Source organism: Haliaeetus leucocephalus, unplaced genomic scaffold (genome assembly GCF_000737465.1).
Source record: "Haliaeetus leucocephalus isolate CR32 unplaced genomic scaffold, Haliaeetus_leucocephalus-4.0 Scaffold3, whole genome shotgun sequence".
Classification (NCBI taxonomy): Eukaryota; Metazoa; Chordata; class Aves; order Accipitriformes; family Accipitridae; genus Haliaeetus; species Haliaeetus leucocephalus.
Window position 1 is genome coordinate 2,888,724 of NW_010972439.1, and position 14,031 is coordinate 2,902,754.

General features: G+C 42.0%; 1 protein-coding gene across 1 annotated transcript in view; it reads left to right on the forward strand.

The window, feature by feature from the left end:
• Positions 1-1,247: 1,247 nt before the first annotated feature.
• Positions 1,248-14,031, forward strand: part of GRB10 (growth factor receptor-bound protein 10) — a 108,309-nt gene continuing 95,525 nt past the window's right edge. Inside the window, exon 1 of the mRNA XM_010573922.1 lies at positions 1,248-1,300. Coding sequence (XP_010572224.1) covers positions 1,250-1,300 — 51 coding nt within the window. The 5' untranslated portion in view covers positions 1,248-1,249. The remainder of the gene's footprint in view (positions 1,301-14,031) is intronic.

Consider the following 14,031-nt stretch of genomic DNA (forward strand, 5'->3'; position numbering starts at 1 on the left):
ATGGACCATAGGCTGCAACTCCTCTGGGAGCAGTTTTTCCAAGATGTCTTTTACCCTTGTCCATGACTTAACTGTCCCATAAATCTTGCTGGGAGCTTTGGTTTGGTGACAGTTCATGCCTACTAGAGAGCCGTGGGTAGCCTGTTTAAAACTCAGACTTTTGTTTTGAATACATAATTGATAATTAACAGTGAACAAGACAGGAGCTCGCTTGTGGTGGGAGTAAAAGGTCTGGCTCTGCAGTCTGCTCTCTCTCCCCCAGGCACCTTTTTTTTTTTTTTGTCATCTGCTCAAAGGTGGCATCACTTGTCTTACACTGCAGGGATATCTCCAGCTGAACACCACTGGTTGGGAGAAATGCTGGGACCAGCAAACAGTGCTTTATATATTTATACGCTTTTGTTTAGTTTTGTTTCCTTTGTTATGAAGCAGCAGGTAAAATCACTTTCTTAACATTGGCTTAACACTGCCTTCCCTTTTGTCATTTTTAGTTCTTTGGCCATATGCACCTCTAAATATGTTTGCAGTAGATTTCTTTTCAAGCTCTGTCTGGTCACGGAAGTGATGCTTAAAAGAAACACTCACCTTGCAAAGTTGCTGCTAATAATCACTTAGAAGAGGAAATGCAAGACTGAAATGCAGATTTGCTATATTGCGTGAGACACCCTATTTGCTATATTGCGTGAGAACAAAGCCATGAGAGAAGGCAGGCGGGAAAGGGTGAAGGGAAGAAGAAGTTGTGTAACTAGGTGTTGAAGGCTAATGCTGCATAATGATCTCAATGATCTTATGGGTCTTTTCCAACTAAATGATTTGATGATAAGTGGCTGTCATCTTAATTAACTCCCAGTTGTCAATGTTTTCTTTCCACAATTGAAAACATAGCCTCAGTTGGTGAGAGCCAATCTTCAAACGGTTAGGGTCTAGGTGTGAAGGGAGGTTTCCTTTTTTGCCTGGACTGTGGAAATAAAGGAGAAGCCATCCAGCCTGAGAATAGTGATGTTGGGCTTTTGAATGAACTATCAGGTCGAACGTGTTTTCTAGGCTACAGACAGCAAATGTGCAGATTTGCTACTCCAAGTTGATGCAAATCCTCGTCACCTCATCTTGCTCTTCTCCATCTTCCCCCTCCAACTGTTTTCAATAATAAGTTGATGAAATGTCTTCAGTATGGTTTCTGACAGTTTGTTTGTACTCTGCAGGTCCTGTGAAGCAGTAGATGTGATTTGAAGAAAATTTGAAGGAACAAATGGCTTTAGCTGGCTGCCCAGACTCCTTTTTACATCTTCCTTATCGGATAGTAAGTTATGAAACTGCATGTTCCTGTCAGCTTGTAGCATCATATTGCTGTGTGCTAGTGACTGATTGTGCATTCAAACTTTTCATCAAACTGCTAATAGCTGTCTGGCAATTCTCTGGGTTTTGCTAATGTTTGGGAACAGAGCCTCTGTTACCATCCTGTGTTCAAGCCCTGCTGCTGAAAAAAATGAGTCACTAATATATACTGATTAAGACTTGATATCTGTCCTCAAAATAACCAGTTCATATTTGGGAGAAGGCACTTGTTTCCAAAAGAAAAAAAGGCAAGCTACGATACCAGTGAAATGCCTTGCACCAAAAAGTATCAATGTTTGCTGAATGCTATTTGTAGGAACAAAGGCAGAGATTTTTACACTTGGTTAGATCTTATGTTTGTTGAGTCATTATGCTGTATCTAAGCAGCCAATATGGCATATTACAAAAAATATATTAAAAAAACCCTCAGCTCAATTCAAAGGTGCTAGGCAAAAATGCGCTTAGAAGTTGGTTTGGTTTTGGTTTTTTTTTTTTTCCTCCAGGCAGTTGTGGTTGGCGTAATGCATGCTTTGTATTTTTTATGGAACTGCAAATTTGCTATTTAGGACATGACCTGTTTTTTGCCTTTTTCTCTCTTGTTTTCATAGTGTCCTTACCCCCCTAAGGATTCAGTTATGATTTTGGGCCCTGCAGATACACAAATAATTAAACAGAGTATCATATGACATTGAAACCTTTATCTCCCAAGAGAAACATTACTAGTAGTGATTACTACAGTCATGCTGCTCATTTGAAAGAAAAGCAAAAAACTAAACAAAAACAACAACAAAATCCCCAAGACACCTCCTATAGGATTTATACATCTGTTTCATAATATGTCAACTTAGTTTTCTCCCCAACAGGAAACTTCAAATTAGTTAAAAGACTAATGTTGGTATATGCCAAGTTGTCAGTTCAATGTACCTGAATGCTTTTCCTGATAACAGGAAAAAATAACAGTTCCTTTATAACTGCTTTTGCAGCTATAAAAATAGAATGGACTATGAGAAATCGGATGTCCTGAAAATCTGTTACTATACTTGGATCTATGATTTTAAAAGAATATGTGAATAGATGTGCCTGGACTTCATAATTTTGATGCACTGTGAAATTATGCTTCCAATTCATTTAGAGCATCATCTGAGTCACGATGTGAAGCTGAGGGAGAGGAGAGCTATGTAAGAAAACTTGACATTGTAGGCAGTCATTTTTGAGCGCAACTTCCTCATGAAAATAATGACTTTAGTGGTTCATAAGCAGTAAGAATGTGAATTTTCCTTGGTACTTCCCCTTGCTCTTGCAAACCCTGTAGATGATATGCTTTAGGCTGGGGCAGTCAACAGACTCAAGTGTCAAAGCAACATGGGTGACTTAACAGGGAGTCACTCTCCCAGCATCTTAATTAATTATTTTTTGTCATAGCTTACTGGGTGTTATCTATCCTAAGTGCTTGTAACCAGTTTCAAGACTAGCTTTGGAAGCCCATTCACAACTACTGTGCCTTCTGTCAGAAGTGAAGTTCGCATTAAAAAAACCCTGAACATCTGTTTTTCCACCCCTACTAAATCTGACTTAGAAGCTTTCATCAACTTGTCTTTCAAATTTGGCTACAGTGCCAGTATTGTGTTGGTAAAGGGCTGAAAGAAGGTTAAACTAAATATGCTCTAGATTAGAGTGTGAAGCAGTATTCTATTTTTTTCAGTACATTTTCTGACTTAATATGAATGGAAGGCTATAGAGAACATTCCTCCAAAGTCCTCAAGGTTGGGACCTTAATGCTGTAACTTCAGCGTTTAGGATATATTGATGCATTGGAGTTTGGGATTACGTTCAAAGCAGACAGCAAGAGAAGTGAGAACCTGGATAAGTGAATATGCACTACAAAATATCCTCTAGGATGCCTTGTTGCCAACCCCCCTCTACCCTTCCTTTTTTGGGGGAGATGGGCAAGGTATAGATCTCTGACTTTCTTACTGGGCTCTTTGTTTGTTTGCAGTGTTTGCTGCTTTCAGAAGCCTTTGGGTCTTGTTTAAGACTTTTTTTTTTTAAACTTTCTCAGGAGTTAGCACATAAACCAGTCACACCGAGTGCATTCTCCTAGAAACAATCTCTAGTTTTGTGGAAAAAAATCAATACTACCTTTTAGTGGCTTTCAGGAGCTCTTTCCAAATTCTCGAACTCTTCAATAAAAATCCGGCAGTGAGAATTGGCAGTGTTTGTCTTCTGTTCCTGGAAATTCAGAACATAGTCCCAGAATTTCTCAGAAAAAATGGGATGATTTACTGTGTTTCCGTTCTTTTGCAATCTGTAGTCACAACAGTGTTTGTGCACAGTGACTTGAACTCTTGGGGAAGATTTAGTTCTTTAACCCTTTGATGCATGAATTGTACAAGTCACAGTGACATAAGTAACAAAAGGATGGGTTTTTTGCCTTAGTTTCTGAAGATAAAATTCTGGGTATGTGGGAATGTTCTGTTCATCTTCTATTTTCTGCCTTCTGTTTATTTCTCATAACCAAGATGCAGGCATGACTTTAAAAATTAATAGAGGTTTTTTTCAGAGAGCTGAATTCTTATTAGAGAAAGGACTTGTTCACATCATACTCATGGTCTAAATTGGCATAAAATGCACTGCAAGCACTTGGTCACAAACTAGAGAGAAAATGGAAATTGCTTTCTCTTACGTGTACAGAGCTGTGGATTTCAGGATTGATAATGGTCCTCTTGGCCAGATAAAAGAGCAGAATATTGCACATCATACTTGAGAAGCGTTGTGCTCTTCAAGAGTAGGGAAGTAAATACCTAAGAGAATTAATCAGTTAGAGGCTAGCTACTCTAAAAAAAGCCTCCTTTTATGATGTCAGATTTGTGGCGGTGAAGATGATGTACTGCTGTTACTACAACAGCCACGTTTCTTTGCCTTTAGCTGGAGGAATAGTTAGGCACAGGTTCTCCAGGTTTTAGTATGGCAGCTTTGATCCTTGTTTTCCACAGTAAGTTTGGAGGTAGTCTGATCCAAGTCCGTGGCATATTGAGGTTATACTTGTTTTCCTAGGGTGCTTTGTCTCGGTGTGTGGGGGTTTTCGGGAGACTTGCTTTTTACATTTTCGGGGGTTGTTTGCTTTGGGTGGTTAGAGAGGGTTTCTGTTTTAGCAGGAGAAAAAGAAAAAGATGTTGTTTATATCTAATTCAGAGTTACCTTGGTGGGTGCCATAATCCTCATCCTTATGAAATCCAGAAGCCTTCTATGTGAATTAGTCTTATTTCTCCCACTTTAAAATTGAACAGTCTGATACTCAGTGTTAATATAGGTATACATGCTGCTGTCCATGTTTGCGTGAATAAAATCTCTTTTGTCTTAAAAAAAACACAACATAAAAAAAAAATCAATTGCAGAATTTGTGTCCAAGTAGACTGAAAAGACAGGGAAGGGCTGTCAAGACCTATGTTTTGGTCCTCGTCTGCCTGACGCTCTCTGAAAATCTTCATTCACTTAGCTATTGACAGTGGTTTATCGAGACTATGGAGATCTTTCTTATGATTTGTAGTGGGTCGGCCCTGGCTGGACGCCAGGTGCCCACCAAAGCCGCTCTACCACTGCCCTCCTCAGCTGGGCAGGGGAGAGGAAACAGAACGGAAGGCTCGTGGGTTGAGATAAGGACAGGGAGAGATCGCTCACCAATTACCGTCACGGGCAAAACCGACCCAACTTGGGGAAATTAATTTAATTTATTACCAATCAAATCAAAACAGGATAACAAGAAGTAAAACCAAACCTTAGCACACTCCTTTCTTCCAGCTGCTGTTGCACAGCAACTTTTTTTCGCCTTCTTAAATACGTTATTCCAGAGGTGCTATCACTGTTGCTGATGGGCTTTTCCTTGGCCGGCAGCAGGTCTGCCCCAGAGCCGGCTGGCGTTGGCTCTGTCAGACATGGGGTAAACTTCCAGCAGCTTCTCACAGAAGCCACCCCTGTAACCCCCCTGCTACCAAAACCTTGCCATGCAAACCCAATACGTGATTTTTAAGATTCAAAATAGTCGGCAGCTTAATTTATTCTCATTAAGCTTAAATGTACAAGGATGCTGCTTGTATAGAATTTGGCCCGGAATCTAAGTTTCTCCAGCTAACAGGGCAATATGGAAGGACCAGAGTGCACAAGCAAGCTTTTAAAGTCCTTGGGCATAGCTGAGTAAAAGAATGCCAGAGGCGTTATTGCATTGCGTCATGCTTCTACATATTGTATGAAGAAATGAAGCTGAAATGTTGCTACTGTCAATGCAGAAAGTCATCAGATTTGTGAAATATGGTGTCAGTCAACAGATATTTTGTTGATGATGCTCTTAACAGTTTACATGTATGTGGTGTAGAGGGTTGACGGACTGCAGCAGACAAAAAGTACAAAGCAGTGAGAACATTAGTGAATGTTTTTTCAAGACATGTTGCCTCCAATATAAAGTTATGAAATCTGTCTCCCTGAGTGCAGCCCGCAAATGTTTTTTACAGATAGAGCTGATGCTGCTTGGTAGTTTTTGTGGAAAAGCAACTGGAGCTGGGTTTCTAGCCTCTGTCTATTTTTCTTGGAAATAAATCTGTTTAAAAAAATTGTCACAAGCAGTTGTTTTCACAAACATTGAAATAAAAGTGTGTTGCTTACCTCTTAAAGAGGCCATTGGAAGTGCCCTTGCCCCAGCTATTGAGTGTCATCAGGATATTGTATATGAAGCAAAATAATGTCAAAAATTTGTATGTCACACTAAGCTTTTATACAATTGATTACGGTTTCCCTTCTTACAAGAAATACCCATCAATTACTTTTTTTGCTGTACCAGTTTACGTTTCTACAATTCCAAATGAAAGTCTGTACTTAACTGTTTGCACTTCCACTTTTGTATTCTAATCTGCACAGAAGTTGGTTGGCAAAACATGAAGTGTTTTTTGAAGGTGAATGTGAGCAAGAAATTTCAAGTGGCTAGGTCCACATTTCTCAATTATGTAAGATTTTTCAACCCACCAAAAAAAGACTCAAAGCACTCTTATGGTCAATCATACCCTTTACTACTTACGTTCCTACTAACAGTGGTGAGGAAACAATGTAGGTGGTGCAAATCAAGTGGGGAAATTGCATGTAAAGCAGCTTAATTTTGCATCTTCCTGTTTCATGCTCATGCTTGAACAGTAGACTGAACCTATCTTTTAATGTTGTTATATCATTATTACATACAAGCATTCTCTTAAATTTGTCCCTTGATTTAGTTCTAGTTTTCATACATGTTTAGATCTACACTTCACTACTTTTTTTACTTAAGAGAAGGCTGAGGGGGCATCTTGTGAATGTACATAAGTACCTGAAAGGAGGGTGCAAAGAGGACGGAGCCAGGCTCTTTTCAGTGGTGCCCAGCGGCAGGACTGGAGGCGATGGGCACAAACTGGAACGCAGGAGGTTCCCTCCGAACATCAGGCAACACTCCTTCACCACGAGGAGTGACTGAGCACCGGCACAGGTTGCCCAGAGGTGGTAGAATCTCCATCCTTGGAGATTGTCCAATGGCATCTGGACGTGGTCCCGGGCAGCCGGCTCCGGGTGGCTGTGCTTGAGCAGGGGGTGGACCGGGTGACCTCCAGAGATCCCTTCCAACCTCGATCATTTGGTGATCCTGTGAAAATCAAAAGCAGTGGACCTCTTCAGGTTCTCACTTGCGTGCGACTTTGAAGATGCCACTTCCAGACTGTAAAAACACCCACGTTGATAAAAACAGGCCGTCTTCTGGTGTTTTCTCACAAAACTTCATGAGACCATTCTGAAGTAATGGTAACAATCAACTTAGCAGACTATAGCACCAAATGAAATCCTGTATATTTTTTTCTTATGAATGGGATCTTTTCCAAATGAGTAAATATTTAACAAGCTGTTTACCAACTGGTTATTTTGGAGAACTACCAGTACGAGTGTTTTCATGTTAGTAACAGCTCTCGCTTAACAGAAGAGAGAAGTTGATGTACCAGTCCTAAGACAGCTTCATACTTCAAATGTCTGTGTAAATATAAAAGAATAGAAACTTGAAACGTAGGAGAATGGAAGTTGGTTTTTTTGTTGGGTTTTTTTTTTTTTAAATTGGCTTTGTTATAGTCAACTGGAATTACATTAGTGATAGGTTGGGGGGGAGGTTAATGAACTGTCCTCCTACAGATGTTCTGTGCTCTGCATATGAGTAAATAATAACCACTGGAGAAGATTATTTTGTTTTTTAAGAGGAAGATAAGATTGCTGTGCATTTGGAGCTGTCACTTTTCAAGAAAGTGCTGTGGCTCAGATAATTCTTAGTGTTGCTGTCCATGCCAGTTGGCTCAGATAGTCCTTTTCTGTCCTTGGAAAAGACCAGCAATATAATGCTGTCTTATACTTAAGTATTTCCAAGAAATATATCTAGATACAGATTTTGCTGAAGGTTATGCCCAACAGATTTTCTTGCCTTACACAGTCTAAAGGGAGACTGTGATCAAAGGAAGGACAGTATTTTATAAGCACTTATGATTTCTTTTTTTAAGTTAAAAAAGGAGGGGAAAAGAAACCCCCCAAAACAACCCCACAACCAAAATCCTGTGATTCTGCATGAAGCTGTTTAAGTGTGATCAACTCAGAGGAGAATTTTTCTGTTTCTAAAAAGAAATGGTGGGTACAGTTTCCAAACTTCATTGTTAATGTGATGTCTCATGGCAGGGACCATTTTGTTTCTACACTTGCAGACCATCTAGTTGTAATGCTGCAGCTGAGTCCTGCACTGAAGCTGCTGATTCAAACAAGAACAGATAGCCTAAATTCACTATGACTTCGGTGGTGGATGTGCCACTTAGTTTGTAAAGCTAGGGATAAATACATCGAGTCCACCTAGCACTAGCTATGACTGAAAAGGATCTTCACCTGCTTCCTTTGCATCCTCTACGAATTTTTCTTTCCATTTCTAATACAATGCAGTCTGAAATACTTTTAGAAGTTCTCCCTAGGTTCCCGCAAAACTCTGCTACTTTTCAGGTGTGTCTTGCATTCCTAGCATCACAGGTACGTTCCCTTCATGGAGATGTGGGATGGAGAGCGCGGCGTAGAACAAGGACTTTGTTCTTGAAGTATTGGCTTTGCTTTTTCAGGATGGAGTTTTACCAAATTGATTAGCTTTCAGGAATCCTTCATGTAGAAAAGGCCAGATTATTGGTATTAATGGGCTTTTATGCTAGATAGTATTGATATTTTAATCGAGGCATTAAGATACAGTGTTTTTCTTTCTGGTTTTGAAAGAACAACAAGCAATCAAAGGTAGAACACAAATGCCCAGCAAAGCTCTCAGGCTTTACTGCTATTTTAAGATAGCTTTGGCTTGCGTACTGCTAAAACCAGTGTGCATATTTGAAATTCTAGCCTCTACAATGAAAAGACAAGCCTTCGGAAACAGCCAGTGGTTTTGGAGCATGCTTGTCCTTTGCAAGCTGAATGTTAAACAATGACTTAAGACTCTGCTACACACTGGCTGTAGCTCTTGATGTCTTACACACTGGCTCCATTTTTTGACATAATTTTGGCAAGTGGGGGAACCTGGCAATCCTTCATGCTAGAGGCCTTAGCTCTAATAAAGCGCTTTAGTTATTAGCACAAGTAAATAGTTGTCCATTTGTGCTTCATTAATGCATATTAGTCATACAGTAAATACTGTCATGCTGGCAAGTTCCCCAGAATACTGAATACTTCTGCACAGTTCAGGAGGGGGTTTCTGACAAAGTGGTGTTGGCACCTTTCTTGAAGAAGTTCCTGAAGCTATTAGTGTAGGAGAGTGACAGACCATTATTTCAGCTCACGTGGGTTTTTGTAAAACTGATACTTCAGTGGAGGCAAAGAGGTATTTTTGATGAATTTTATGCTGCTGCAGTAGGTCCTTCTCAAGTTAGCAGTTAACTTTTCTACAGTCTTCAGCTATATCTGAGGGAGGTTGCTTTGGGCTGTGGGGACTATGAATGAGGTGCCTACTTTTCTAATGAAAATAATTAGATATTCTAAAATCCCATAAGATTGTCCAATATTGTAAAATAGTAACTATATCTTTGAAGAACCTAGCATGTGCAACGGTATGAGGAAATCAAAAGGCAGCACAATGATCCATGATCTGTTTTGGTTTCTTGAGAGATAAGACCTTTAATATAAACAGTATAAAATTGTGAACTGAAATTTCAGGTATGACTTGTTCTTTGGAACAGCCAGCATAGATCTACCAGTTGCCTTTTTATCCTTCGTGTGCCTGGCAATGACTTCAGGAGGACTCGCTCCATAATCTTGCCAGAAACTGGGCAAGGCTGACCAGCTTATGGTTCCTCATATCGTCATCCTTGCCCATTTTGAAGATCAATGTGATTTTTGCCTCTGCGGTCATCAGGATTTTCCTCTGATTAGTGACTGACTTTTTGAAGATAAGAGGGAGTAGCCTCGCAGTGGTATTGGACAGCTTCCTTAGCACCTTCTAACGAGTCCCATCTGGTCCCAGGGAGTTGGTCCAGTTAGCTTGTGTGATCCGTAGCCTTCCTTTGCTGTGAGTAATGGTTCAGTCCCCCAGATGCCGACACTATGCTCAAAGCACTGGGAGATGTGAGGACAAGCTTTACTAGGAAAAATTAGGTGAAGAAATCATTGATCTCTTGTGTCCTTAGCTGCTGGGTCCCGTGCACAATTGAGCACTAACTAGACTAATATTAGCCATCCTTTTGCCCTTGGTTACCTGTAGAAGCATAAGCATTCCTTATTTTTTCTTGGCATCCTTTGCTTGCTCCAGCTCTTCTGCTTGGGCAGTATCTCCGTATTCTTTCCGCGTAACCTCTTCCTTTTTTGACCTTCTTTGCACTTCAGCATTTGAACTGAGGCAGGAGTTGCCTGTCAATTCACCCTGGCTTTCTGCTGTTCCCCTGTGACTTTCTGTATGACAAAATGGAGCATTTTTGAGCTTTGAGGAGGCTGTCCTGGGAGATCAGCTTGTTGTCCTGGGCCTCATGGTCCTTCAGAGCAGTCTCCTATGGGAACCTGACAAGCAGATCCTTGAGCAAGCCCAAAATCTGCTTTACCACAGTCCAGGACTGTAATTCTGCTAGTAGTCTTGCTCCCTTTGCTTACTCTTGTTACCTTCATCTCAGCATGGCATCAGGCTGCCATCAACCTCTACCTCCCCAACTGGTTCTTCTTTGTTTGTGAGTTGACTTTGCTAGCTTGTCGGTCAAGCAGAGTGCTTCCCCGGTTGGCTCACTGATGACTTGTGATGTGAAGTTATCTTCAACCCACTCCAGAAATCTTTGTAGCATCCAGCTGGAACTGCACTGTTTGCTTGTGAGTGGGTCAGAAATGTGATTTAGCTGATCTCCAGTTTCTCCCCATCCCATGCACTTGGCTGCAAAAATGGATTTGTTTGGCCTAGGCAAGACAGGTACTCTGAGCTTTCATCTTCCCCAAGATGATGGGTGCCTCTTTTGGAAACAAGCATTGATGTGGAAAACGAGGGACTTGCCAGTGTGACAGAAACCAAGGAGAACCTAGTGGTGCTAGCCAGAAGCCCAGGTGTCTCCTGGCCCACTTCTGTCCTTCGTGGCTTCCCAGCCAAGCTGTTGGTACTCAGTCTCCTGTCATGGTACCCTCCTCCTCCTCCTGTCTTCCCTGGTGTTCACTCTCTCTCCTAAGGTTTACATCCCGGTGGGCTGTTTTCCCATGCTGCCCTCTCTGAGGAGACCTACTGCCAGCTATATCTTCCCCAGAACCATCCTTGAGGCAGCGTGGAGAAGCTCCCCCTCGCTAAGTGCCTTGTGAACATCCACCCTCGGGTCTGACTGGTGCTGCTGTCCTTTGGTCACAAGTGCCCCTGGCTCCAAGTCTTTTGGTGGGGATAGGCATGAGGCACTGGAGTCCTGGACAGATGTTGCCCTTTCCTCTCCACTGGGGGCCCATTGCAGAAGAGATGCCGCCTTCCATGCCCAGAGCATGAAGAGGCAGCGGCGGATCGGGAAGTAAGGGCTGACACAAGCTTGAAATGGATGAACTGTTGAATTGGTTGTAAAGAGACTGTGCCTACCCTGGCAAGGCTAACCTCTCCCTTTCCTGCCTGTGGGTTTTCTGGCTCTTCCACCCCTCTGGCAGAGCCCTGAGCTGCCCAGGGTTTCCTTGAGTGGTTGTCCGCAGGCTGATGGAGAGTCGTGCCTGGGGGAACTTGGGAGAAGACATTTTGGCCCTCCTGGAAGGAGATCACTGCCTCTTTCTGGAGGACGTCTTGGCAGCGACGATGTCAGGAGGCAGTGACTGTACCCGTGGCTGGTCCACCGCCATGGGGTCTCTTTCCTAATTGGCCTCTATGGGCTCTCGGTCTTCTGCCACCCGGTTGAGTGAAGCCCTTTAGTCCTGCACAGTCCTTCCATGTTCTTTTACCCCGTTCCCGCGCTGCATATCCTTCTTCTTCCAGAGCCCCTCTCTTGGGCTTATCCTTCCTGCACCAGCAGGGAAGCAGAACCCCTTGGCAAGGCCGGAGCGGTTGCTGTGGTCGCACCGCCATGACCCCTTGTCCTGGCCTGTTAGAAAGATTTCTGAAGCAGGTAACTCTAGGATTGTATGTTACATAGACATTCTTCGGTGTCTCGTGTTGTTTGTACTTGTTAGATCACTTCAGCTAGTCTCCTGAATGTAGCAGATTACCCATTTATTAAAGCAACTTACAGCACGTTTACCCACCCACACATGCACACTCAATTTATGTGAGATTTTTTCCTTCAAATTCATGACAGATTCAGAATTTTTCAAACCAAATATTAGTGTCAACATTTGAGGTAGTCGCCTTAAGCCTTTTGTAGCTGGAGGCACTCGTAGAGCCCCTTCTCTAAGGTGAAGGCAAATTAAGACTTCAGAGTGCCCATTTCTCTACTTCTGACCATACAGAAGTGTAAGGCAGTGTGTTGCAGGTTTGGGAAGAATGCCTTCCTACATGCGTGCTGATGAAACTTCTGTATGAAATATGGTGGTTTGTTTTTTTTTTTTTTTTCCTGACATGAGCAAATGGTTAACTAAGTGTGCCAAAGATGTTCTGAAAAAGGCATTTCTTGCAATGTTTTTTTTTTCTGGAGTCCTTTATGTCCTCAAAATTATGACAAACTGCTGGCTGTTGAATATGAATTGGCTGGATGGTTTAGTCGCAAACCATAACTGCTATGCTGGATGAGAGCAGGTTGGAAAAATAGTTTTCTGACAGCATATCTTTTAGAGCATGACTTGCCCTGGAGATTAAAATAAACCCAAACCCACAAGACCAGAAACTTCTCATCGACTGTCCCACTAGTGTCTTCTGGAACATGTGTTACTAGGATGCAAGATTACACACATGCTGTCAGTATTGTGGTGGTGTGCTAATGAACTCCAGGTAATTTGCCACAGTTAATTTTCTTGTGTTAGCTAGATGTAATGGTCTTCAGTTCAACTGTATCCAGAAGGTGTCTTGTTCCTCTCACGCACAGCTTGCTTCTGAAGCCTAGTTCAAAGTTTTTCTCCTTTCTTCCTCATCTCACGATTCGGTATTTTATTTGATCTCTGGTTTGACTTTAATCTCGGCAGGAATCTTTTCCACTACCTCTATTCCACAGATCTGCATTTTTGGGTTAGAAAGAATAGCTCAAAACTAGAGGAAGCAGTATAATAAATACTGATTGTGCGGTAAAAGTTACCACCCTGAAGCCTGGAGTTAATCACCATCTCAGCTGAAGCACGGTAGCTGCTCAGGTGCAAGCTGCTAGCCCCTTGAACTGCAAAGTAAATAAATCGCATTCCCCCCACCCCCCATCTTCAGCAGTGGTTTCAAGGAAGACAAAAGAAAGGTGTTTTAAAGCTGCTTTAACACTGATTGAACAGCAGTTCATCTGATTGCATCCGATCTTCCTCGGAGTGAACAGTAGAAATCCATTTTCAGAAACGTTCTTGTGGTTAGTAGCTGTAGCATTTCAGATTGCTAAAGCCAGCACGATCAAATGTTGTGCATGGGGCAGTATTATAACTGTGGGATTTCTTGAACTTTTCTTCTGGCTGACCAGCTTTGCCATCTCTGTTGAAATGTCTCCCTGTTTGGAGACCCCGTACCTGGGCAGGTCTTGTTTGGGGTAGTTTGCTTGTTTTGTTTCATGTGCCACCTTGGCAATTTTTGGCACAACAGACCTTTCCTCTCTTAGCATACTGGTAGTTATGAAAACTCCCTGATCTGTTGAGGCATTAACGTACCCCAATATTCAGAGGATATGTGGAGAATTAAAGTAGCTGCTGCTGCTACCCACATTGAAGCATTGCAGTGTCTGCTCTGATGTGCTGTGGGTAATTCTGTTGGATGTGTCCAGTAGGCGTTGGCAAAAAGTGGGGAGAAGCTGTACAAAATAAGTGGTCACTCGACACATGCTGTGAACAACTAGTTATAAAACAAACCAAAACAAAAACCTTCCAATCACGAAGAGGTGGTTGACATGCTTGCTTTTAGCAAGCAGGTTTTTTTCCAAGCGCCAGTTTGTGCAAAACCTGAAGATTTACACTTTGTATTGGGTTTTCCTGGGACAGCTTTCAACTTTACATGTAACCTGTTACTATTTAAATGCAAATTGCTGAGCTTTTGCAAATTTTCTTCCTTTAGAGAATGTTAAGTCAATAAAGATT